General features: G+C 47.6%; 1 protein-coding gene across 1 annotated transcript; it reads left to right on the top strand.

Annotated features, from left to right (window-relative positions):
* The first annotated feature begins 29 nt into the window (after positions 1-29).
* Positions 30-26,147, top strand: LOC119696106 (myosin-IIIb-like). Its single transcript, XM_038125674.1, has 30 exons — positions 30-167; positions 237-302; positions 376-506; positions 3,225-3,327; positions 6,005-6,107; positions 6,593-6,749; positions 7,054-7,156; positions 7,423-7,551; positions 8,753-8,861; positions 9,966-10,082; positions 10,519-10,619; positions 11,075-11,161; positions 11,336-11,401; positions 11,705-11,818; positions 12,761-12,872; positions 14,129-14,175; positions 14,484-14,549; positions 14,840-14,959; positions 15,837-15,922; positions 16,168-16,215; positions 17,765-17,812; positions 17,987-18,078; positions 19,275-19,406; positions 19,754-19,866; positions 20,183-20,382; positions 22,286-22,375; positions 23,226-23,391; positions 23,722-23,994; positions 24,220-24,293; positions 25,403-26,147. The coding sequence occupies exons 1-29, from the start codon at positions 51-53 to the stop codon at positions 24,268-24,270; spliced, it is 3,147 nt and encodes a 1,048-aa protein (XP_037981602.1). The 5' UTR covers positions 30-50; the 3' UTR covers positions 24,271-24,293; positions 25,403-26,147.
* Positions 26,148-27,195: the final 1,048 nt, after the last annotated feature.

Genomic DNA, 27,195 nt, shown 5'->3' with positions numbered 1-27,195 from the left:
CCGAGCCGGGCCGGGCCGGGCAGGGCAGGGCAGGGTGGCGGCGGGTGGCGATGGTGCCGCGGGGGCAGCGTGGCCCCCCGGCCGGGGACCTGGCGGCGCTGGCCGAGTTGGACGAGGCGACGCTGCTGGCCGGGCTGCGGGAGCGCTTCCTGCAGCAGTGCATCTACGTGAGTGCCGGGGGCTGGGGCGGGGGGCGGCGGCGGGAGCTCGGCTGACCGGCTGTCCCGTCCCCACAGACCGACATCGGAGACATCCTCGTCGCCATGAACCCCTTCCAGCCGCTGCCGCTCTACGGGAGAGAGGTGAGTGCCGCGCCCCCGCCGCGCCCCGCCGCCCCCCGGCCGCTCACCCCTCTCCGCCGCCGCTTCCCCGCAGGTCTCCGAGAGGTACCGGCGCCTCCAGACCGACGCGCTACCGCCCCACATTTTCGCCGTGGCCAGCCGCGCCTACCACGCCATGCTGGGCCGCGGGGGCGGCGGACCCCGCAACCAGTGCATCCTCATCAGGTGAGCGCCGGCCGGGGGTCCCGGGAGCGGCGGGGGGCCGGGGGTGGTCTCCGAGCTCTCGCTGGGATCTCCCTGCCCAAGGTTCAGGTGAACCTCTTCTCCGGTTCTGTTGGTGAGTCAAAATCCATCTGCGCTGGCAGCACATCCTTCATCCCGACTGCTTTCGAGGCAGATTAGCGGGCATGTCGTGAGAGCTTGTGGGCAGACAAAACTAGCTTTCCTGGAGCAGCTCGGGCAGCAATGTTTACAACAGTAAAGATGCCAGGTTCACTTCTGGTGGGAAACCAACCACTGGAATCCAGCTCTGGGAAAAAGCCCTTAGGTGCTCTGTTCTGGCAACACAACTTCCACAGTAAAAGCTGTAGTAAAAGTTGGAAGGATGATAATGGAAAGAACCAGTTTTCACAAAGTGGAGCTTCCCAAGTGTAAGCCAAGAGCAGGAAGTATCAAAACATGCTTTTCTGCTCTAAGACCTTTGGGAGTCTGGTCGTGGAGGATCTTAAAAGTCGTGGGCAGTTCTGTGCCCTAGAAGTCAGAGAAAAGTGGCTCTTTTAACCAAAGAGCCTACCAGTATCACGAACATTTTACTCCGTTTTGTCACTCCTGTTCTGCTGGAACTCTGCAGCCCAGTAGGTAGCATCATTTAGCAGACAAAGCCTTAAACAACATCAACTAGCAGATAAAGCATTGAACAGCAAGGAGAAGGCCTTGAAACATTAACTGCCTCTTCTCTACAGCTGGGTGTTGTAGACAACAGTTTAAATGTTGTCTCAGTTAAAATGCTACTTGCCAACTTGTTTGATTTAATGCTCCTTTGTATTTCCGTTCATATCATTTTATCAGTACTTTTGGTCTACATGGTGTGGAAATCAACTGCTGAATCACTGCTGAGTGTTTTGGTGGGACTGTGAGCTGACTTGGAGGGGCACTTGAGCCCCACTCATTTCTGTAGCCTTCAGGCCATTGGTGCCTGTGGTGTACATGAAGTACTCTCAGCAAGTGGTAGCCGTGGGGTCAGCGGGTGCAAGAGGAACTGCTAGTGGGGCTTTGGGGGATAGAGAACAGTCAGTGTGTTTCTCTTGGGAGGTGGAAGACAAGAAAGAGTAACCTGTGAGAATTTGTGGTCAGTGGTCTGGTTGTCTTCTGCCAGCAGTTCAGAGATGAGTCTGACATATTCCTGTCCTTTTACCTGGTCTGTGTGTCACTGTCAGAGGAAGTTCGTGGTTTTCATCTCTATGGGTGGCAAAACACTAATTAACAAGTTTTCCTACATGAGCATAGTTGGGGTGAGCAGGGAGGATGAAGTCACTCCTGTTAGACCACAGTTCACCACTACAGCACAGGGACACACCAGGAACTGCTGTCCCTGGTGGTCTCTATGGTGTCTCCAACTGAATCTGAGAGGTCTGGATCGCATTCTTCAGACATAAGGCTGGATGAAGCAGCTGCGGCCAGATTGTAAGTGTTCATTGCTACCAAATTGTCTTCAGCCACAAATTCTGCTGGTTCCTCTCGCCTTCCCAGTCCCAAAGGACATTAGTCATAGCCTACATGTGCTGCAGTACAGCGCTTGGGTCACCTGAAGATGACTTAGCATTTCATCAGAGCTGGGGCAGTTACATACCTGCTGTGCTTGCAGGGCCTTGTGAAGGTGTTGTGCTTGTTGAAGGGTCCAAGGTCAAGCTTGAACCATGGAAGTGCTGGTGGATAATTTTTTTTTTGTGGAGAAGGGAGTTACTGAAAAATAAAAATAAACCTGACATACTGAGCAGGGGCACTGGATGGCATGTTCTCAACTGGCAAAATGGTCCTTTTTTGTTTGTATGTATTTGGATGGTGCTGGTCTGACCTGTGCCTGAGATCAGGGACCTGCTGTAGTACTTGAGGTTTTTAGCCACCTATGACACACACTTGATACCAAGCATAGAACCACTGGCAGCTACAAAGCAGTAAAGCCACACCACACGCTCAAAGGTTGGCTCAAAGGAAATGGGGACCTGCCTTCAAGTATGCCTCCAGCATTTCCTGCATTTTTTTTTTTTTCCATGCACATGCTGAAGTTCTCAGCTGGTGTGATGTTGTCAACTAAGGACACGTTGTCTTGCTGATTGTACATTCTCTCTCTCAGGACAGGGGAAACTGCCCTTTCCAAGAGGTGGTTGTTTGACTTGGAGGCGGAGGCACTGTGGATGTGTGACAGCAGAGTGATGTGGATGTGTGACAGCACAGTGACGTGCACTCCTGGCACTGTGGGAGTGTGGGCAGCTCTGCACCTGCATTCCCAGATGTCTGGCACATGGATGTGTGAAACACTTGAGATCTGAGACTGCACAGCATCTCATGATCAGTATCCAGGTGTAGGTAGGGCTCATCTCTCTGGAGAAAGAGGAAATTTTTGGCTCCAGCATGTGCAAGGGAGTTGATGTACCAGATGGCTTTTGAAGCAGAGCAAGTGGTCTGCCTGATACATCCCATCCAGAAGTGACAGCATGGGGTATATCTGTACTCCCTTGCAGAGGGGGGAAAGTTCCCTGATGAAGAACCTCATGGTTCATGGGTAAAGCTGTGGCACATGAGTTTTTACCCACACAGGTGATTTTGCTGAAAAAATTGTGAAACTCTTGCAGAGCACTCTCAAGTAACGGAGCACTTGAGCCATAAGGGGCAGAACAACTATACTTTAAGGTTGATGGAATTTATTTTGCTTTTTCTTGGCAGTGGAGAGAGTGGTGCTGGGAAAACAGAGAGTACGAAGTTGTTGTTGCAGCACATAATGAACCTGTGCAAAGGCAACTCACAGCTGGAGCAGCAGATACTTCAGGTAGGTCATTGCAGGATGATGTTTGAAGGTGCAGAAGCAACACTGCTGCAAGAAAACTTGCATTAGGCTTAGGAAGCCTGCTGGTGGATCACCACTGGAAATCAAGGAGCCGCACATAAGACACATAAGAAAATAGTGGATAAGAATGGTGAGATAGCTGGCCACAAATTAGAACAGTTAGAAGGTCAGTAATTCTGTTTGCTGGAGATGATTATTAAATTAGAGAAAACCATTGCAATCATTTATCATTTATGTTGTCTTTTACAAGAGATTGGTGATATTTTTCTAAAGAATTTCCTGTTTGAGGTAGAACAAGGTAGAACATGCCACTTTTATTAGACAAATGAGACCTTGATTTAATGGTGCAGAGGGGTGAAGAATTCATATACCCTTTAGTAACCCATCCTTGGCTACTTACACTGTCAGGCACATACCTGCTAGCTGGCCAACTGCCATCATTGCTCACTTCATATATCTTTGCTGGCTCATTTTGAAACATATTTGACTCTTTGGTCTGAAGTATTTTCACTTGAATTTCTCCCCAGGGAGTTGTGAGGTTTTTTTAAACAAATCATACTTTAAACCTTCCATGTGATAGATTAACAGGAGTGAGTTCTTGGACTGCTTCATTTTAAAGTCTGTCTTTTCAGATTTCCTGTAGAAACATAGAAGTCTTTCTCTGTGTGGTAGGTTAACTTCAACCAGTGCCCACCAAGCCACTCTGTCACTCCTCCTCCTTAAGTGGACAGGGGTAGAAAAATGTAACAAAAACTCATCAGTTGAGATAAGGACTGTGAGATCACTCAGCAACTACCATCACAGACAAAACAGGCTCATCTTAGGGAAAATTAATTTAATTTTTTGCCAGTTAATGTCAGAGTAGGATGATGAGAAATGAGAACAAATCTTGAAACACCTTCCCCAACTCCTCCCTAGGCTCAATTTGACTCCCAGTTTCTCTACCTTCTTCCCTCCAGCATCCCAGACAGACAGGCGATGGGTGTTGAGGTCAGTTCATCACAGTTTATCTGTGCTACTCTCTTCTTCCTCATGTTCTTCCCCTCCTCCAGCATGAGGTCTGTTCCAACATGGGTGCCTTCATGCACTCCTTCAGGAGCATGCTGCTCCAGTGCCAATACCCTCCCTGGGGTACTTCAGGAGCAGACTGCTCTACTCTGGTCCCCTCTACAGGGTACAGTCCTCCAGGAGCAGGCTGCTTCAGTGTGGGCCCCTCACAGGGTCACAAGTCCTGTCAGCCAACCTGCTCCAGTGTGGGCTGCTCTCTCCACAGGCTGCAGCTCCTGCCAGGAGCCTGCTCCAGCACAGGCTTCCCATGGGGTCACAGCCTCCTTCAGGCACATCCACCTGCTCTGGTGTGGGCTCCTCCAGGGGCTGCAGGTGGATCTCTGCTCCCCCCTGGACCTCCCTGTGCTGCAGGGGCACAGCTGCCTCACCATGGGCTGCACCTCAGGCTGCAGGGGAATCTCTGCTCTGGCTCCTGGAGCAGCTCCTGCCCCTCCTCCTTCACTGACCCTGTGTCTGCAGAACTCCTCTCACACATTCTCACTCCTCTCTCCCTTCTGTGGGTGTGCAGCAGTTTTTATCCCAGAGGCACTGCCACTGTCAGTGGTGGGCTCAGCCTTGGCCAGTGGCAGGTCTGTATGGCTCTGTTGGACATGGGGAAAGTGTCTGGTATCTCCTCACGGAAACCTTTAGCTCCTCCTGCAACCAGTATATTGACACATTAACCCAATGCCCCGTGCTGTGGGTGCCCCTGGAATGGTGTATTAATTCAGTGTGGTGTCATCCATGGTGGATCCGAGGTGAACGCCTGTGCTGGGTTGCAGGAACATTGATACACCTGCTGTCTCTGCTTAGAGCTGGCTTGGGCCACACTGCCAGGCTGCTTCTGACCTGAGCAGGTTCCACAGACAGGAAAGCTGGTTTTGCTCAGCAAAGTGCCTAGAGCTAGCTTGCAGTTCCTTCAGTGGAAATAACTCACTTCCACCCAGATGTGATGGTGAAGAAGATCTTATTTGGTTCTTGTAGATATATCCAAGGACTAAAGTTAGTTCTTTGGGGGATTAGCATCATACCTTAAAGCTGTGTACAGCAGGCTGCCCAGCATCTACTGTGAGGCACTGTTCTTCCAGTTGACAGGCATTCTTTACTCAAATACAGAAAAACTCTCATTTTGCCACCTTTGGATCCAACTTAGCAAGCTGGTCTGATTGTTCTGGTAATTTCTTTATAATACACTGTCCTTATGTCTACAAATTTCAGTAGCTAAGCTGTCATACTTATATTAACTGAGTGCCACGGTAACTTTGTTTATTGCTGTTGTATAGTGCTCTAATTATCTAGTGACAGCAGGTACTGTGTGGAAATAGGTGGTACCAACCTTATCTTCTAACAAATGATTGCATGATCTTACTGAAATCCCAGCAGTTCAATTGTACTGATCATCGTTAATCTCACGCTGCTTAGTCTTTGTGATATTTGCCTCTTTGAATTTCTTTATCCAGGCAGAGATAAAATAGGTGCTCATCCACCATGGAGTGGTTCCTTTTCCAGCTGAACTCTTGAATAGAAAATGCTGAAGATAAATTTTTCCAAGTAAGTTAGATTGGATTGCTTAATCTGAGGAATGGTTGTTCTGCTTCTTCACTTGTTTTAGGTGAATCCATTGCTTGAAGCTTTTGGCAATGCCCAGACAGTGATGAATGACAACAGCAGCCGCTTTGGAAAATACATACAGCTGCGTTTCCAGAAAAATACAGGTAAAGTCAAGGGCAATGCTAGCCTGGGGAGCGGTTAGGAACTGGAGGGAGTGGACTGAGTAGCCAAAACTTGTGGAGGGTAAAATTTTGGCATGTGCCTCCCTGTGGGGAGGGAATTAAGTGTGCAATTAAGTAAAATTTCACAGCAACTACTGTTGGATAGGACCTGGATAGGATTAGGCCTGGATTTGAACAGAGTGAGAATACAGCAAGGATATGGGGGTGAGAGTGCAGGGTGTCAGTAATACTCTGGGATACCAGAAGCCTTTGTTTCTTCTGAAGAGGTGAACAGAAATCTCCAAGATCACAGGAAGCATGGAGAAGCCCATTTCCAGTGTACTGGGCAGCCTAGAGGGTCTTGCACACAAGAAAGTTAATTTAGACAATTCTGTGCTCCTGGCATCAAAGAAGAGATGTGGGACAACCCAGGCAACCTCATGTTCCCCAGTGTGAAGTTCCCCACCCTCTCACCTCTTTGTGTGCAGTGCAAGGTGCAAAGCTGAGTGAGTACCTGTTAGAGAAGTCACGGGTGGTGCAACAAGATACTGGGGAGAGGAATTTCCACATCTTCTACTACATGTTTGCTGGACTGTCTGCAGAGCAGAAGGAGATGTATGGGCTATTGGATCCTTCACTCTACAGGTGCGTCAAAGGCAGACCCTAGTTTAGTCTTTGTGGTGGGTGTTGAAGGGGAAGACAGCATAATGGAGTTTTTTCCTTCTCTCCTGGGGTTTTATCTGTGGGTGAGTGGAAGCTGGAGTGGGATCTGAATAGAGCCATGTGAAGAGATACAGACCATCATGGAAACTGGGAGGTCAGGGGTCTCTGCTGCTCTACCTTGGAAAAGTTTCTTTCCCCTTCTGGTGATCTGCTTTGTTCCCATCGGGGGCGACTGAGTTACGGTGCCAATTGTGTGACAGTTTTTATGGGATGTGCACTTTCTCAGGTACATAAGTGGACGATTTGGTACACAGGAAGTAGCTGAACACTGGAAGCACAAATACCAAGAGGTTTGCAATGCCCTTGACATGGTGGGCTTCCAAGAACAGGTTAGTCCTGGGGCTGTTTCACTTCCATCTGTGCTTCCTGCAGGCACAGGATTTCTTTCTAGCTGCTCTCTTGAAGCTCAGACCTATTTCTTTCTCTAGATTTTCCATGTTATTTTCAGACCACCTGAGTCTGCCAGACTTTGTGGAGAGCTTTTTCCCACAGGTTGCCTGTGCCTCTTCCCTTAACCTCTCCAACTTCTGGGTCATCTGTGTTGTACATGCTACATGCTGGTGGGTTTTTCAGTCGCCTTTCTTTTGTGTTTTAGGAGCAAGTGGACATGCAGGCTATCTTGGCTGGTGTGTTGTCTCTGGGCAATGTGACCTTTGAGCCTGAGGAGAGCAATGGGTCTGTGAAGGTCAGTGAGGCCTCCCAGGGATGGCTGAAGGCTGCAGCGGTGAGTCACAAGAAATTTTGACAAAACCTTATGGGTATTATGTTCTTCCCCACTGGCTGTGTGACTGCAGGAGCTGTTCCTGCCAGAGGATGTTTTCTGCCTCAGAATGTCAAGGTTTCTAAAGAACAAGGGTTTTTTTGGAAATTTACAGTTTGACCCCATGACAGCATTTGTGTTCACTGCTATTCATACCCAGAGAGATGCATCTCAACTTCTGTTTTTTGTGTGTCTAGAAGCAATGTCTTACGTAGTCAGCATGTACCTTGCTGACTTCATAAAACACCAGCTTTTTAAAACTAAATGTTTTATGTTAGTGAGTTTCATGATGCCTTGGAGAAATTCAGGTGTGCAATATCTGCACATTAGTTCTGTGTTTTCATCTAATTTTGTCCAAGGATACCACCCTAAGTGCTGTCATTTTTGTTGGTTATCTCGAATTAAGCTTTGTATTATTTTGCATTAAATTATCACAGATTAAGAAGTATGTATTTCCCAGGGCCATTCCATTTTTGTTATATGGGATGGAGAAGTTATCCTGCTTTATTAACAACACAGGACAGAAAAAAGTAACATACTTCTCCCCTTTCTATTTCTTTTCATTTTGACCTGTTTGAAATCCCAGCACCCTTGCTCTTCGGTCTCACTCCCATCTCTTTGCTTGTTTCCCTCCTACACCATACCTGAAACAACCACCTACGTCTGTTCAGCAGCCAACTTCTTTTTATCTTATATCTGAAAGCCTGCTCCTCATTTCTTGCCCCACAGGAGGGGAATTCCTGTTAAATCACTGAGGGGTTCCATGTGTCTGAGTTTGCTTTGTTTCCTGCCTCTCGTGTGGGTTCCTGTGACTCTGAAGCTCAGATGTTTCAGCACCTGCACAGTCACCTCCATGTGGTGCTGTTCAATAAGTCATTAAACTGCTCAGCAGGGACTGGCATGGCTCCCAAAGAAGGTGAAAGGTGGCAGCACTGGAAGAGCAAAACAAAAAGTGTTTGAGAGTGGGTGTGTGAGGCTGGTCACTGCGGGGGTGGAGCGGATCAGAGCCCATATCTGACTCTGGTGCCAGCAGTAGCATTTGCCTTACAGTGGGGCTCAAAGGCCTGAGCCTGAATCATGACCCCATTGCACACAGACAGACACAATCCTCATGAGCAGAGTAAGGGTTTACAACTGACTGTCCTCATTTCTTTCCTGTTCCCAGGGTCAGTTTGGAGTCCAGGAAGATGAGCTGTTAAAATGCCTGATTTGTACAATGTCAGTGACCCGAGGCGAGCAGATCCAGCGCTTTCACACCCAGCAGCAAGCAGAAGGTAGGAAACACAATGAATTGCAGATGTGCTGGCTAGAAAAACTGGATTTTGATGGAAGGGTATCCCCACACATGTGCAGCTCATTGGGAACAAAGATGTCCTTCTGTGCCCCTTCATTCCTCTCACACAGAGGGAAGTATGTCAGTGTTTATCTGTTTAGTCGCTTACTGACATGGAGGGCCATGAATGCTGCTTTTGTTTGGTCTCCAGGAGACTGCAGAGATTAAATGAGAAACCAAGGAATTAGCTTTGCTTTCTGCCTCAGTCCAGCCCAGAAAGAAACTCTGGGTATTTGTGCAAAACAGGGGAAGGCTCCTGTTGCAGAGTGCTGGCAGTGTGCAGAGCTCTAGGTAATAGATGGAGAAACAACCACGAGAACAACGAGATGTCACAGTGTCAGGAATGGAGTGAAAAGAGTAAAATAGCAAGCACAAGGTGTTATTTTCCCTTTCAATAAATCAAGAAAATAATCTAAAATAATCTGTACCAAAAGGTTCATTTCAAAGGCAATTAAAAAGAGAGATTATTGCTTCAAATAAATGAAAGAAGAAAATGAAAATTAAATGGGATTGGCTAGTTCTGTTTTACAAATTTCTCTAGACAACAGAATGTACATCTCTAATCATAAGTCATGTTAATTTGGTCTCCTTCTTAGAATGTCAGCAAGCTTTCCATCAATTGTGTCCTTTTCTTGACTACAGCATTTAAACACTTAGCAACTATGGGCTAGGAGGAAGAGAACCGTCCTATTTTCCAAGTAAAATTTGGAGCTTCTCCCTTGGTTTAGCAGTGAGGGGATCCATACTTAGTGTATCTCCAGAGGGGAGAGCAAGTTTCTGGATATTCTAAAAAGTGGCATGACTCAAAAATGTTGTGGTATGTCATGGCTGATCTTGTAGAAAGATTGTGAAGATTTTGAAATTAAAGGGCTGTTTTTACAGCTCCCACTTGCAAAGGATGGGGACAATCCAGTGTTTAGCTGGTCTTTAAAGTGGCTTCATATAGCCACTGTTGCTAGAGGTGGATGTATTGAGCCAGCTTGTGTCGTGTGCCCTGCTCTCCTGTGAAGTCTGTCACTGAGCTGCTGTTGATCCCTCTGTGCAGATGCTCGGGACTCCATTGCAAAGGTGGCCTATGGCCGAGTGTTTGGCTGGATTGTTTGCAAGATCAATGAGCTGCTGGCTGAGAACGTGGATCCTGACGTGGAACTGAGGGAGATAGGTGAGTTCTGCCTGCCTTGCTCCTGTTCTGTTCTCAAATGTGCATCCCTCAGCCACAACGAAGGACAAGGCAGAGCATGAGGTTTCACAGGGCTTGCGTGCTGGGATGCATTATCAAAACAGTGATCCTGCCAGAGATAAGAGTCAGCAGTATGAAGTCCGTAGGGCTTTGTTCAGCTCTGAGCAGTCAGTTGATCTGAAATAACTGTGAGGCTGTTTGGGGGCACTCTGGCTTAGCAGAGAAGCCAAGCTGGAGTGGGTCTTCTCTTAACTAACTCTTCAAGCTGTGGAAGAGCTGCCACTGGTGTCTCTCTTGGATGCATTTTCCCTGTGCCACAAGAGTTGTGTGATAAGAGATTTAGTTGTGTGTTGATGTACACAGTAATCTGCAGGGATGGTCTGCAGGCTCCACGATGTGCTCTTCTTCCCTTTTTTAGGCATCTTGGATATTTTTGGATTTGAAAACTTTGCAGTGAATCGTTTTGAACAGCTTTGCATAAACTTGGCCAATGAGCAGCTGCAGCATTTCTTCAACCATGTGAGTCTGCTGGGAGTAACCTCACCTTGTGTTGCAGAGAAAGCAGAACACTGCTCTACCTGGCATATGCAGAAGAGCTTGGGGAAAAACATATCTATTGCCTGTAAGGACAGAAATAGTGAATAGTGAAGCAAGATAGAGAGCAGCAACCTTCCCTGCTGGGGCAGGGGAGCCACTGAGACAGGAAAGAAAGAGGTAGAAGGATCAAGCAGTAATTGAAGTCATAATAGCAGGGACTCTTACACTCTGACAAGTGTTCCTGCTTTATGCACCGGCACCAGTGAGTGCCAGGGTTACAGAAAACTATGGACAGCAGCAGCTACATCTTGGACCTCTCATGCTGTGGCTGAGAGTGCCATACCCCCGTCCCCTTGTTCAGGGCAGGAAGAAAAATGTTCAGGGTTTGTCTAGCCGAGTCTGGTGGGTGCTTTAATGTCTTTTTTTCTTTATTTCAGCACATTTTCCAGCTGGAGCAGGCTGCCTATAAGGAAGAAGGGCTGCCTTGGGAGACCATCACATTCAACAATAATGAACCTATTCTGGTGAGTGAGAGGACTGACGGAATATAATTGGTCCATCCAGCCAAGAGAAAAGTCTTGTTCTTTCTACCATGGGGAGGAGATGCACCTGGGAAGAACCTCTGCAAAGGGTGGTACGGGTGAGAGGGGATGTCCTGCACTGCGTTATGGATGTGCCATGCATCTTCTTTCCTGCAGAATCTGCTCCTGGCCAAGCCCCTTGGGCTGCTGTCTCTTCTGGATGAGCAGAGTGCATTCCCTCAGGTATGCATGACAGAGGAGGCAGGGAAAATATTTTGGGGGCTAATATACCAATGTATATCTGGGCTACAAAGAAAGCTCTTGGGTCGGAGCTCAGGATGAACAGAGATGTCCCCATGTGTGTCTGAGGAGACAGGACATGACAGATCAGAGGCAGTCTAGTGGCATTGGCATCTCTGAGAAGAGTCACAGAGAAGGTGCAGTAGAAGAGTATTGCACAGCCAAGGATACTTCCAACATTTTGTTTTGATTCTGTGTGTCCTCATCAGGCCTCTGTTGCAGCTTATGAAATCTGCTCTCTTGCAGGCAACTGATAAGACATTTGTGGATAAACTAAACAGCAGCTTTAAGGGGAATTTACACTTCCAGCCAGCCCGAGGCCGTGTTTTGGGCTTCAGCATCATTCACTATGCTGGGAAAGTATGTACTGTTTGCAGGAAGAATGCTGTTGTACTGTATGTTGGAGGGGGTGGGAGTGTTGCCTGACAAATAAGGCTTTGATGTTAAGGAGTGTGTGGTCTGAGGATGACACTAACAGAAGTGATGTGTTCCAATGGATTGCCTCCTAGAATTCCTGGGATTTATGTAAAAGGTACAGGAAGAGAAAACCCCTGAGGAAAGTGAGGCTACCTCTCGGAAGTGTAGGGCATTACAAGAATCTGCTACTCTTCTAATCACCATTCTATTAGGACTCCAGTCCTAAAGTAGTACTTTATAAATTAAAGTACTGTGTCCACTGTGCAGCACCTAAGGACAGGCTAAAGGCTTTTGCTTTACCTGATGGGTTCCAGAGCATAGCAGTGACTATTTTTTTTGCAAACAGCTGGGAACACTGTGTAAACAGCAGGGTAATTAATGTTTTGAAAGTGCAGGCAGTTATTTACACATTCACTGGTATCTAAGCAGCTTGAGAGTTGGCATTATTGCATGTAACTTTACTGCCACCAGTATTGAAAGCATTGGTCCACATTCAGTTGAATTGATTTGAGATAATTTTTGGAACAGGAGCAGATATGACAATTCAGGTCATTGTAACTTGCAGTTTAGTAATCTAATCTCAGGGTTGTTGACTAAGTTATTATTTGTGACATTCATTATTACAAAAATTACCATTTAACATGTAAAAGGTGGACGTCTCAGTGTTATGCTGCACGTCCATGGTTCTGATGCCCCTGGCATGTGCATGGTTTGGTTCCTCAGGGCTGGCATCTGAATGGGGTGCATGTATGTTTAAAGAATTCATGTGCAAGCCTGAGTACATTCAGTTTAACTCATGGTCAACTCCCAGCAGGGTGTGGAAGTGGCTTTTACAGCCAGCCTGTGAACACTGCTGACCTTAGTGCCCTGCTGCCCTTTCCCCAGGTACAATATGCTGCCAGGGGCTTTCTAGAGAAGAACAGAGACACCGTGCCAGCCAACGTCCGTGGGCTCTTCATCAACAGTGTCACCCCCTTGCTCAGTGTGCTGTTCACAGGCAAGTCCCTCTGCACACCCACCATGAGCCAGGGCCTGCCTCGGCAAGGGTTAATTGTGGGCATGAGGCTCGTGTGTTTCACAGCTGGCAGCGCCAGGGGGACTCTGGGAATGCTGCAGCCTGCAATGGAGCTGTCAGAGCAACATGTTTATTCCCTGCCATGGAAAGCAAGGCAGGTTGTATCCCCTTCCAGAGAATTAGCCACCACTCAGATGCCTTCCCATCTTGTCCAAGGCCAGTGCAGGACTGTCTCCACTGGTCCTTTCTACACACTCTGTTCTTGTCTAGAAGTGAAGCTGGTCAAGATCATAGATTCTAAAAATGGAGCCTCACAAATTGTTAAACTCTCAGGTCATGTATTATTTTTCTCCTACTACTACGCTCCCCTTTTCCAGTTATCAGTAAACCTTCAGATTCTCCAAGGCTTCTAATCAATTTTAAAATTTAGAGAAAGGTCAGGTGGATACTTCCTTGGAAATTGGCTGGCTGAACAGAGTGTTTCTGATATGGAAATTCTGTAATTTTTTGGTCCTATTCAGTCCATGCCACTTTCTGGGATTTATAAGAAACTGATGAATTTCATTTCTGTTCTCCACTGTGTTTTTCAGCTACTTCTCAGGACTATCTTTCTTCATTACCATTTTTGCACTGTTACTGAAGCTACTTAGCCTAGTCCCAACTCTTTCAAAGTTTATAAACATCAGATACAACCTGTTCTCAGGTTTGGTTGTCCAGTCTGGGCAATGGCTTTAGGTGCTGAACAAAGGGGTTGGTCCAGACGACCTCCAGAAGACACTGCTAATCTCATTATGTGATTTTATGACTCACATGAAGCCATTACATCAGGGGTGCACAAGACTCTTACTAGATCCTTTAGTAAATTAAACTTCCCTGGTTTTCTCATCCTGTCACTGATTTAGTTATAAGCTATCTGACTTTAAATAACCTCCTGAGTGCTGTAGGTGAGCTCCCCACTTGCTGCCTGTGCCATTTTTTCTGCACTGTTAGAGGCCCGTTGATGATAATTCTATTGAAAGTCATTTAGGTTTATTTAATAACCTGATTGTCATGTCTTCTCAGTGGCAGAAATTAGTAATGCCTGCCTTGTGTGCTTCGTACAGTAGTTCCACATGGTGAAACCAAGCACCCTGTGATTCAGTATTTGTAAGGAGGTTTGTGCATGGAGTGAGGTTTGAATGTTTAGCCCTAGTGCATTGCAAAGATACAAAATCAACTAACTGTCTCTGTTCTTCCAGCCACTATCTCCAGGACAGGGACCCTGATGCCTCATGTGAAAGCCAAGGTATTGCACTCCAGGTCCACATCGCAATTGATAAATGTTACCTGATAATTATTATTTGAGAAACTGTCTGAAAAAGGTCAGGTAGAAGTTGGTTTAAAATAAGAGCAAACAGCAATCAGCTTCTAACAGTTTCTTTGGTTTTTGCCATGTTTTGTGCTTGCTTCTGCCATTTATATGTTTAGCCTGTCTTCCCTCCTGTTACATCCATTCTCCCTCATTTTTTTGCCATCTGCCTTCCAGCAGTGCTTTTTGTCTGTCAGTCAAGCACTTCTTTCTGAGGCTGATCCTTTGTTTTGGTCTGGTTTCAGGTCATACCAGGAGCAGATGACAAGTTCAACAGCACACGGAAGCAGTCTGCTGGAGCTCAGTTCCGGGTACAGTTCTGCTGCCCTGAGGTGCCCCCGTGAGATGAAAGCAGTGATAATTTTATCACTGCAAATATCACTGCACTGCTTCCAGAGTGCTAACCATGGTTAAAGCAGACATTATGTAGACAGGGGTTTTCCTAATGGCCAAGCAGGGCTGATCATGGTGGGATGGGCCCAGTTGTTGCCAGAACCCAGGAAGTTGCTGCGGGGTGAGAAAACAGTTCTTGCTGCAGGATATTGCACATGTGGCAGTGCTTTGGCTTGATGGTCTGTTGATCTTCCTCTGCCCTTGCCAGCATTCCCTGATGGTGCTCATGGAGAGGATGTATTCTGCCAACCCACACTTTGTGCGCTGTATAAAGCCCAACAGCCAGAAGGAGCCAGGTGTGCTGGACAACCAGGTGGTGCTGCTGCAGGTGAGCAAAACCAGTGTCCTTTACAGAGACTCCTGCCACATCTCAGTGGGAGGGCAGATTCCACCAAAAGGCTGTGTCAGTTGAGTCCCTCCTTGCAAGAGAAAGAGCGGCCACACTTTATGTATGTGTAAAGATTCTGATTACTTGGTTGTTTTTGTGACACAGACTGCTAGGTCCAGATTTTGCAATCTTAGATCGCTCTCATTTCTTTTTCGTCAATGCAATGAGATCTGCTTGTCAGGTGCTAGGAACAGTCTTTGTATCTCCCCCTGGATGGGACTGGTACAGACAGTACTCTGGAAAAATTGCTTCCCAGAGGACACTGTTCTCACCCATCAGCCAGGGCAACTCTGAATAGAAACCAAGATGGGATTGCTTTGATAGGATCTGAAATGCACTGATATGATTTTAGTTGGATCTTCTGTCAGGTCTGAGGTATAGATGCCTTAAAGAATACTGAAAATGATTGGAAGAGTTCAGAAAGCTCAGCATCCTCTTTAATGTATATAAGAAAGGATAGGATTAAGAGGAAGTTCATCCATGCCTCAGAGTCCTTCTGTGTCCAGATTTGGAAATATGAAGCTATCCTCTAAGGGACAGAAGCAAAGCAGTACCCATGGCTGGAAGGTGAAGTTATTTCAGTCATTGGTTTTTATGGTTTCCAACTTCTAACTCGGAATGGCTAATCATCAGAGTTACAGGATGAGGTGATTTCAGTTCTTAACCAAGGAAACATTTTCAGAAAAAAACTTCTTCATTTTGAACTGGAGAAGTTTAGGGCTGAATATAGTAATTTCTGCCTGCAAAGGAGCAAAACCAATGTCGTAATGACCTGTTTCTCTTTGTTTCTCTGATCCTCTTTGTGGTGCTGCTTCAGCTCCGGTACAATGGGCTGCTGGAGACAATCCGTATCCGAAGAGATGGTTTCTCCTGGAGACCCTCCTTTGAGGAATTTGCTGAAAGGTCTCTTAAAACCTCTGAATATTCCTTGTTAAATATTATTTGGGAAATTACCCTGATAACCAGATATGGGCAATGAGTGAAAGAGTTTCTTCAAAGTTCATGTGGTCTGAGGTCATGGGGTTATTTGCTGTGGGAGGCTGAGTGGGAAAGATAGTGATTTGTTGTTTGCTGTCAGGGTGATAGGGATCAGCTCAGCCCATCAAGGATGTGGCTTTTATGTGTTTGTATTGGTTTGTTTTCCACAGATATGGAATTCTTCTAGTTAAACCTGGTGTCCCCCTCACAAAAGAAAGGTAGGAGCATTAACTTTGTTGTGTGCAGTCTGGTTTGTTTTTCAGAGGCTTTTACTCAGAGTAGCATGGGAAACCAAGTAAAAGGGAGAGAAAAAAGAGGATGGGATTTTGTGGTAACGGGGAACACGGATCCCAGGCAAGGACATTTAATGTTTAAAAAGCATTTGGTGCCATGATAAATTAATTTGGTACCATGATGAATTAAATCTTTCGTGAATTGTTATGTAGCAATTAAATTCAATTGCTGTAAAGTGTTGTTGTGCTGTGAAATGAAAACTGGCCCATGTATTTAATTTGGGAGTGACAGTAGTGGTCAAGGGTGTCCACTGAACTCAGCACAGCAGGCACTAAAGTACTGCTGTCAGGGTCCTCTCCAGGCTTTTTCCTGATGGCCACACGGGAGAAGAAGATACAGACAATGCTGAACAAGCAGCCAGCACTGAATGTCTCCCAGGCTAGAGAAGATGTTTCTAAACCAAGAATTTTGTCTCTGTACAGGCAAAATATACCATCAGCACTTTTAGAACCCGACTGTTACACACATAAACATCTTTCCAGCTCTGCAGAGGAACAGGATTTTACCCTGCCAGTGTTTTCCTTCCTACATCTAGGGCAGCAGTTCCCCACCTCCTCTTCTCCATTTTCCCAGCCTCTCCTTCCTGCCAGTGTCAACTGTGATTGATAGAGAGAATGAATCATCTAAAGAAGCCAGCTGAGGGGTTTTTTTTAGTCATTTAAGAAAAGAATTTGAATGACCTCCTGGAACAATTCTCTCCTGGCAGTAGCTCCTCTTGCCTTCCTTGAATCAGGGCTTCCTTGAACTTCCTGATGCTTCTGAATAGTAAGAATTTCAAACCCAGCTGAGGTCACAAGAGAATCTCATAGATGGGGGAGACATTATTGTAAACAGGCAGTGTGGTATGTTTGGAGACACAAAAATCATGGGATGCGTTTCAGAAAAAAAAAATCTTGTGGATATGGATTGTAGCACTGTGGAAGTTGGCTGAGATAGAAGGAAAAACACTTCTGCTTTCCTGTGTGAGATATTAGCACAAAGTGCCACTATGATTTCACAGCCTGGAGTAACAGGAGAGAGAGGAAGCTGTCTGTGTGTTGCAGCTAGAGCTGCTTTCAGTTCCAAGTGTCAGGGAATCTTTCCGAGTGACCCAAATTTTATCACTGGAGTCTGCAAAATGAAACTGGAATTGGAAAACAGACTTTCTCCCAGAAGTCTTGCTCTGCTGACCTTGCAACTTGTGTCCTCCAAAGGGCTTGGAAACAGAATGAGGAAAAACACTTCTGAGAATAAAATAGGCTCTACAGAATTGCCTTCCAGGGAGCTGAAGTAAATCTGCCTCTGGGAACCCCTTTGCGGATGTTCTTCCCAAATGTGATCCTAGCTGTACCTCAAGGTGCATTACAGACTGACAGCCAGTTTACTGACTATTGGGAATTGCTGAGGCACTTTATGCCCCTTTATGCAACTAAAAAAATTGTTGTTCGCTTTGGGTAGAAAATTATCTATGTCACTTTTTTTCGTCTCTTTCAGCTGCTTGGAGATACTGCAAAGTACAGAGCTGAAAGGCTGGATTTGTGGGTAGGTGTGGATCAGTGCTGTTGGGAATGGGAAGCCTAAGATTTTACATGTGTAAGCTGTCACCTCATTCTATTTAAGGAGAATTCTGTGGTTGTAGGAATGGGCTCTTCAAAGGATGATGGATAAAAGTTTAGACAGTGTTTCTCTCTGCATCTTTCTCTTCCAACTTCACAGAAAGTCTCGACTTTTCTTTAAATATTGGCATCAGGAACAGCTGGCAAAGTATGTGGAGCGACTGGAAAGAGCAGCAGTTATCATACAGAAAGGTGAGCCCTGGGACAGGAGCTGATCTCAGACCAGGGGAAGAAAAACCTTTTCTGCAGTCCCTGCTCCACCTTTGCAGAGGATAGAAGGGTAGGGCAGGTGCCATCTCTGTGCCAAGACCCTGTGAAGTCAAAGTGCTTATTGCAAATGCCCATATTCCCACTGCTTATCCTGAATCAGGGAGAGCCTTTAGTGTCAGCCTTGGAAAGGGAAAATGTGTGCAGGAGGGCTGGGCTGAGCAGGGCATGCACATGATTTGGCTGTGTCCTGAAGTCTGGCTCACTGTCCTCTGGAGTAAGGATTGTTTGTGAGTTGTGTTGAACTGGGGAGAGGGAAATGAATGAAGCAGATCTCATTGCTGCTTTCAGAGACAGGCGAAAGGGGGTGAAATTTTGGTCTGGTTTGGTTTTTTCCTTTCCGTTCCACATAGCATCTGCTCTAGCAGCCGGTCTCTTCAGAGTGGCTGTGGGCAGATTGGTACTTCCCTTTGCATAGGCTACATGAGGAGGAGGAGGAGGAGGAGGCTGCTGTCACCCTGCTTAGCTCCCCTCTGTTGCACTTCTTTTCTGTATGGGTTGTTGCACTGCTGGAGCATCTCAGCAACTTCCAACTGTGCACCATAGAGTGTGACAAACATCAGACGGTCACAAGCCGAGCGCTGTTGTCATCTGTGGGGAGGATGTGTGGGTAGTGGGAAATGAGAGGGTGCAGCTTTCTTAAAAAACACTTCATGTGTTTTAGTAACTGGTAGAGTAGGTGGGATCACACAATGTCGGTAATCCTCCTGGTGAGCCCTGCAAATGGCTGCTTATGGGAGAGGTTTTCCTGTGGGCTGGCATCAAGGAAATCCTTCATGTGTCCTTCATGGTACCTAGAAGGACAGAGAGATGAATGGTTAACAGGCCCTTCTGTGAGGCTTTCTTTTTAGGTATTCAGTGCCCTGGCATTAGAGATGAGAGCTTAGATCTCTAATTTGATTTCTATAAATCTGTGATCTGGCAGCTTAGAGAGTAGAAGACAGTTCTCACAGGGTTTTGGCTGCCTGCTCACAGTAGAGTTTCCATTGCTCTTTATTAACATGATTCAGGTGTTGAGGGCTTTGTACTGGATGGAGGACTATCACCCAGTTTTCTTCCCTGAGAGAATTACAAAGGCATGAGCAGCATTTTTTTTGTAACTATAGTTTTTTTCTGAACAGTTTTTAGGGGATTCAGATGCAAGAAGAGTTTCCTAAAACTGTTGGCTGAGTTGAAAGCTCAAGCACAGCGGCTACAGGAGGAGGCAGAGAGAGAAAGAATCCGACAGCTGGCCCTGGCAGCAGAGGCCCAGGGTGAGCTGTTCCCAGTCACAGTGCCCAGAGCATGTTCACTGGTGTGGTGATCACCTTGAAGTGCTGTAAGCTCCAGGTCATGATGGCCTACCCTGGGATGGGAATTCCATCAGTGTGGTGGGCAGGGAGCTGATGATGTTTCTGATCTTTGGAAGTGTGGCATTGTCTGTGGTGAGTAGAGGCAGCATAATAAAGGTAATTTGCCCGGCTGTGCTGGAAGGAGGGCCAGGCTTTGGTTTGACCACATAATCCATGCAGCAGAGCCCAGACCAGTCCTAGGCCTGTGGAGGATAGATCTTGTGGATCTTGGATGCTTGAGTTCACCTACTTATTTCTTCTTGTTGCAGAAAGGAACTCCCTTCCAGTCCCCATGCCACGAAAGAGGCGCCCTCAGTCTAGTCCTCATCCTGATCAATCACAGCAGCCACCAGTGCCACGGCCACGCAGCAAGCTAACAGAGGTAGCAACACTGGCTCTGCTGGGGGCCCTTAGCCAGGCGTGCTGGTTCCCTGCTCCATCCACCTTCTGCATGCACATGTTCTCCTGCATGCAGTCCCAAGAGAATGTTGTCATTATTGTTATGAGAAGTGTGAGTCTTGTCCTACTGTGGCTAGATAAAAAGCATGGTCAGGACCTTTGAGGAACTGAAAGCAAGTTTTAGTAGCTGGTACTGATCTTCTCTTAAGGGACTCAGGAAGGGGGTCAGCTGCTGAAGTGATCTCTTCAAATGTCCCCTGCCTTTGTTTTCATGCTGACTTTCCCTGTCTTGCTTTCAGTCCACTCCTTTTGATAACTTCTTGAACCCTTCTGTGCCTCCTCCTGTTCCGGGAACTGAGGAACAGACTGGGGAAGAAGCAAAAATGAGGAAACTTAAGAGAGGAGCAACTCTCCGCTGGTTCACAGAGACACAGGCCCAGAAGGTCATGCAGGATGATGGGGCCTTTCCAAGCTGGCTGCATGGGATGATCAGTCGGAGGTGAGGACTCTGGACACAGTGACCACAGGTAGAAATCAGTGTGTCCTTAGGACTGTGTAGGTTGGATTGGCCAGGAAGGAAGTGGAATGGGAATGGGAGTGACCCGTGTAACTTTTCCCTTTTAATCTGTGAGTGTCAAACCCTTAGGAGAAAGCTTGGGAGTCCCTGTCACAGGTTGTAAATGCTGAATCTTTATGTAGGTCCATGGAAAGACCGTGGAAACTCCTAGTACATAAGTCCACTGGGTCCCTAAATACAGATCCTTTGTAGGGATGGGAGGCTTGTAAAGTAATCAGAGAAAAAATATACACATGCACTTTCCCTGTTCTGGACCATTTGCAGAGACATGAAGATTAACTTCTGGTTTGATTCATTATGACTGTTTTTCGTATTTCAGTATAGGTCAGAAGAGGACCCCAATTTACAGCAGAAGAATATAGAATTCAGCCTATTTTTATTTTAAATAGTATTAAGAGGGACTTTAGTGAGTAGTCAATGGCAAAACTCCACCAAAGCCCTCTGATAAGGAAAAGGAAGGGTTTTTGTTGATGCCTCTGTCTGTCTAAGGAGAGTGCAGCATAGGTAGCATTTGCTTCTAGTTTGTCTGGGAGAGATATCCACTAAGCCCTTTTTTCTTAGGGAGCTGTTTGCAAGACTTTGTTTAAATGCTTGAACGTTTTCTACCAGGTCTGCCTCACATTTCTCTCTCGGCTGAGTCAGGCACTGCTTTCTGAGTGAAGCAGTGGCACAATCAGAGAAGTGCTGATTATGCCAGACAGCAGCAGGATGGCATTGGAGTCTCACCTGTGTGCAAATTGATCTGTGGTGCTCCGCACTTGCTAACTGCCAATATGCTGTAATTGGTGGGATTTTTTGTCAATGTTGCTGCCATCTGAACACCCTTATCATCTTGCTGCAGTTTCTAACTTTTTTTTCTGTTGAAACTGCAATTCTCCTTCAGCCTTATTAGATCTATGTTCTTGGATTTTTTCAGGCTGTCAGTGTGAACATTTACTCAGAGACATTATACAGCGCATTAGCTTGGTAAAGGACACTACAGTAGCTCACAGCTCCCTGGTAGCTGCAGTTCTTTTAATTTTTTTAAGATAGTTATTGAGGCCCTAAACTGTAATAATGCTTTTGTCCACAGATGAAAGAATGTAGGAGAGAAATTAGTGTCTGGAAGACAAAACAGTCTAAATTCAAGTAGAGACTAGCCATGAGCACTGCACAGTGAAGAACTGGCAGATCCTTCCCAAAGACACTGGTGCTTAAGCAGAGACTTAAGTTTTCGCAGAGCAGTGTAAGCTCAGCTTCATCAAATGGAGCAGCCAGGGCAACCCCAAATTGCACTGGTGATTTGCAGTCACCTTTAGCCTGGAGCAAGGCACATGACAAGCACAAAGCAGAGCTTTGTCTGTCGGGCAGAGAAGGGGAAGACCTCCTTCCAGCAGGAAGTTTAGAAAGCCAGAGTAGTGTAATCCAAGCTGGTGTTTTTCCGAGGTGCTGGGCTTACCCAGTACCCCACAGCATCCTGACTTCTTCATCCCTGGCCCATAGGAAGTGCACACATGCACAGGTTCTTCATCTCAGTGATGCTTTGTGACACACTTGGTGCTGGAAGGCAGCTGTTGCTGTTGCACAATCAAAGCTGCTGGAGCAGGTTTGGAGCAGCCCTGCTCGGAGAGGCTTTGGCTGAGAGTCTGGTGCTTTCTCAGCCTGTTAGTGCCTCCTGCACCACCAAGTCTGCATCATGAGACCTGTTCTGTAGCCAGGAACACATGGGGCAGATGCTGGGCTTCCTGGGACACTGCTGGGCTAGCACATGAGATAGGATGCGAATCCCAGCACTGTGGCAAGGCAGCTGCTGGCTCTCTGCTGAAAAACTCTTTCCTGGTTCCAGGGAAGCTGAAAACTTGCTGATTGACAAGCCTTTGGGTTGCTTCCTTGTTCGGATCAGCCAGAGCCGACCAGGCTACATCTTGACATACCGGTAGGTAATGGCAGAGGAGGCTCAGGGAGACATTATTGCTCTGTACAACTCCTGGCAGGAGCCTGTAGCTGGGTGGGGGTCAGCCTTTCTTCCAGGCAGCTGGCAACAGGACAAGAAGACACAGCCTCAAGCTGTGACAGGCTATGTTCAGGCAGAATGTCAGGAGGAATGTCTTCACAGAAAGGGATGTCAAGCACGGGAACAGGCTGCCCAGGGCACTGGTGGAGTCACCATCCCTGGAGGTATTTAAAAGACGTGTAGATGTGGCACTCGGGGACATGGTTTAATGGTGGACTTGGCAGTGCTGTGTTAAGGGTTGAACTTGAAAATCTTAAAGGCTTTTCCATCTAAGTGATTCTATGAAACTGAGCACTGCATGAAATTCTGTGATCCTGGAACTCTACAGTCATAGAATTCTTGAATTCTGTGATTCTATAAAACTGCTTGACTGGAGGACATTACCTGCTCCACAGAGGAGTCCAGTGAGGATCACATTCAGCCTGTCCTGTAGTGGGTGCCTCAGAGAGTTTGTAGTAGCAGATGGGATACTGCAGAATCTGTCTCTTACTGAAAAAATAGATCTGGTTGTGGGTGAGGTGCTGTGGCTCCAAGGGTGGAGGTCCTGCTTAGGCTGTACTCGGTGGCTGAGAAGCCAAACCAGGTTGGAAGGAGATTGCAGCACCTTTGAGCATGTTAGTGCCCAGCACATCTCCTGCTTCTGTGTGGTGCTTGTTACTGAGGATCCTGATCACAGCTGGCTTGTGCAGAGCAGGGGTGCAGGAAGCAGGAGCCAGGTTCTGACACGCTGAGGCCTCATGTCATAGCTGTTTCTGTCCATCCCTCTCCCCAGGGGCGAAGGGCGCTGCAGACACTACATGATCCAGGTGCAGCCCAACACACGCTACGTCATCCTGGGGGAGGACCGTGCCCACGCCTCGCTCACCGAGCTGGTGCGCTACCACCAGAGCGTGGGCATCCAGCCCTTCATGGAAATACTGACTGTCCCCTGTGGGCAGGTGAACATCCAGGGTCTGCAGGGGGAAAAGAGGATGGGGCATGGACTGTGCCTTGAGTGGGTGCTTAGAGACACTGCAGCAGCATCTGTTTTGTGTTCCCGTTGAGGTGTGTCCCATTTTGGCCAAGCAGCTTGGCTGCTTCTGCATGTGCTGGGAAACATTGCTAGCTGGGGAGTCCTGGGATGGGGGAGAGGCACTGGCAGGTGGATGACACCTTGCTGCCCCCTGAATGTCAGCAGTGGACACAGCTGGGTATATCTCTTTGTTGTGCTGTTCAGTGTGTGTGAAGGGTCTGCAAACCACTGCTGAATCCACTCCTCCTTTCTCCAGAAAAGTAGTGAGAGCTTGAATTACAAAAATCTGGAGAATCTCACGCTGAGTTCACCAGCAGACAAGGGGGAGACCCCTCCAGAGAAGCAGTCCTGCCCCTCCATGCCTTCCAGTGGCACACCTGCTCTGCAGTGGTTCAAGAGGACCAAGAATTTCCAAAACCAGCAGACCCCAGAGAAGAGCAGAACAAAGCCTAGCTCTGGAGAGAGCAGCCAACGAGCCTTCCCTCGCCTCCGCTCTTCCATACGCATGGCAATGCAGGAAATCCAGCAGGTGAGCTGGGACATATCCTCTGCTAAGCCGCAGTCCCTCTGAGACACATGGAATTTCCCTGCCCAGAGGCAGGAGAGAGGAGGTTTCCACAGCTAGCACTTGGTTTCTTAGCTCCTGGGTCATAGGTTTTATATGGTGGTCTTGGAATCAAGACTGTATTCCTTGGAATATTCCTTGCCAGCCTGTGCTCCCCTGCCAATGCTGTTTCTCTGCTTCTCACCACAGTTCACTTCCACTCCCATGAACACGTCTAGAGAGAGGAGCTCACTGCACTGAGGATGTACAGCCTGGGTGACCCGGTAAGAGGAGGTGGTGCACAGGAGGGAAAACAGCAATTGCTCCTTTCTGGGAAATGGAGGAGCAAAGGAGCTCTTCCTTTCATGTTCCACCCGTAGCACCTCTTGGCCACAAGCTACACAGAAGTAGAGCAGGGAAAACAGGGCAGCAGCCAGCTTTCATCCCAGGACTACACAGAGACCAGGGAAACATGGGAAAATCAGCCTGAGTTTGGGTTCCCAGCCGCTGTGGTGCACGGAGCGCTTGCAGTACAATGGCCAGGCTGCTGGAGGGAGCTCACAGTTTGTTGGAGGGCTGGGGCTGGAAGGACGAGGGCTACCAGAATGCGTGCCTCAGTAGTCAGCTACAGTGGCTTCCTGGGGTGGAGGGGCAGTGTGGTGGGGAGCCCTGCGGGGCGGCAGAGGCAGCCAGCTGAGGAGAGGTAGCGAGCTGAAGGCGCATCAAAACGGGGGGGGGGGAAAGGCAGCAACTTTGCTGCTGTGAAGAGGACTTTCAACAAAGTCTCAGCAGTGGAAACACTGCTAGTGACGGAGATTGTGGTACAGGGGGTGGGTGACACAGGTCTGGCTTGGGCCAGAAGAGGCCTTTTGTCTGACTCTGCCTTATCTGAAGTATCTGGGGGATGTGCAGCTCCCCTGTCCCACTCAGCTGCTGAAGGAAGCTGGGAGCTGTAGTACACCTCTGGAAGAATCTTGGTATGTGTCAGCTGAGCGTGGAGAGGGATCAGAAGACTGTGCTTTTGGCTGCTGACCCACTGCAGAGCTTCCAGCCCCACACCAAGATTGCCAATTTCCTGTGTGGTTCTGCTCTCATGCTGGAGCAAAGCTTTTTAGCTGGGGCCTGTCTTGTCTTTCTCTTCGTAGCTGAGAAAGACAGGAGCTCTTCAATAGCTGAAAAAAATCCTCTCCCTGAAGTGTTTGGCTTAATTGCTTAATTTCTTTGTGTCCCGTTCATTGATGTGCCCAGGGGATGATACCTGTGTCAGAGGTTAGGCAGAAGAAAGATAAAACACAGGGATCTGCATTGATAACTGTGGGCTTGTTGTAGTGGGATACCTAAATGGAATCCTTTTGTGTCCTCCAGTGAGTTGTGTTTCTTGACTGTCTTCCAGGTCCAAGTGGCTCAGACCTGTCCTCTTCCAGTGCTGTTGGGCCTTGCCTAACAGTGAACACATCCAGAGATACAGCAGCCTTTTTCCTTTTTTTAATTTACTTTTCTTTGCTGCACCCAGCTGGCCCTGTGCTTTCAGACAGGGCTGATGCAGAAGTTAACTTTCCTCGGCACTGAAGCATATTGTGACTGCAGTATCTGGACCAGTCTGATCCTGGCAGAGGGGAGAGGATGGGAACAGTCTCACTTGGCACAGACCCACAGTGCCTGAGAGGCTGTGTGTCAGTGTTCCTGGAGACTCCTTGCCTAGCACTGTGAATGGTCACGAACTGGGTATCTCCCAACAACCTGTTCTGTCACAAATATCTGATTACCTACCTCTTCCTCTTTCAATATTGTATGGTTTGGTCCTGTGTATCTGCTGCTCTGGGAGCCAAGGGGAGTTGAGCTTGGGCAGTAAAAAGCAAAACTGAAGTGTCCTTTTTGTTGAGTGCAGGAGCACTTGAACAGAAGCTGAGACAAGGTCAATAAGATCTTTTTTGTAAAGGGGATTCACTGCCCTTGCATCAGTGTGCTGGCACACTGCTCCACAGTCCTTAACCAGAGCTGAAGTCAGGGAAGTATTGGTGAAACCCTCTCACTCATCCTGGCTGAAATCTCTACACATCCAGGCTGGACAATGTGCTGCTTTACACTGAGGGTGGGTAGAGGGCTTGGAATGTAAAGGACCATACTACTTGTTCTGTTTTTCCTACCTTTTAAAAGAAATCTTTTTTTTTTTTTTTTTTTTTGCCTGTATGGAGAAGCTCAGTGTTTTCTTTGTTGTTGTTACCTTCAGTCAGTTCAGCCACAAATGGCAAATGAAAGAGAGCAGCTAACAGCTCTGGGGGTAGACTTGGGATCTTGTGAAAGTGGAGAAGCTGAAGGCACGTGGGGCACTAACCCTGGCACACAGCTGCTACCTGTAACAGCCACTCCTCTTGTACTTACTTATGCCTGAAGTACTTCTGGAGTGCTCCTTACTCCACCTGTAACATCTCTCCTTCCAGTCAGCCTCATTTCCCTGTGGCTCCATCTCCCTGCTCTGCTCTGAAGGACAGGCAAGCTGCCTACCCCATCTGCCCCTTCCCTGGGACCATGGCTGTGTCCAGCCTGGTACTGGTATCAATGTGATAGAGGGTGTGGGTTGCAGTGCCTCAGCACTGCCTTTAGTCATGGGACTAATTCTTCTCCTTCCCTCTGCTCTAGTGCTGAGCTGTGCTGGATCACAAGGCAGCGCTGCTGGCTGCAAGACAGGGAAGCAGTGGCTGTTCCTGGCTCTCCCCAATACTGCCTTGCAGCTTTAACACACCTTTTCTCTTCCTCATGTTGGGTTTTGGCAGCTGCTTTGAAGCTGTTCAGGAGAGAACTAGTCCAGGCAGTCAAAGGCTGCTGTTGGCAGATTGTTCCTGGCTGAGCCCAGGGGCATATTGCTGGGCAGCCTTGGCTTCTTTTCCAGTGTTCTCCTTAGTTTCCTCCACCACTGGGCTGCTGGGAAGCCTGCCTTCTGGGCAGCACATAGAACCACTTGTGGTCAAAATTTTCTAGGAACTCATGCACAGAGCAGAGGCATGTATGAGAAATGCATGTCAGTAATGATGAAGTCCCTCAGTAACTCTTTCCTAGTTCTTGTGCCAAGAATATGGTGCACACCCAGGGCTAAGATCCAGCTGCAGAACAGCTCCTGTAGCTTGGCAGGGATCATGCTGAGCCAAGGAGGGTAGTGAAGAGCTGTTCCCCAGCAGTGCCTCCAGT

Source organism: Motacilla alba, chromosome Z (genome assembly GCF_015832195.1).
Source record: "Motacilla alba alba isolate MOTALB_02 chromosome Z, Motacilla_alba_V1.0_pri, whole genome shotgun sequence".
In the NCBI taxonomy this organism is placed as follows: Eukaryota; Metazoa; Chordata; class Aves; order Passeriformes; family Motacillidae; genus Motacilla; species Motacilla alba.
The sequence above is the reverse complement of the archived record's forward strand: the minus strand, read 5'-3'. Positions and strand labels throughout refer to the sequence as shown.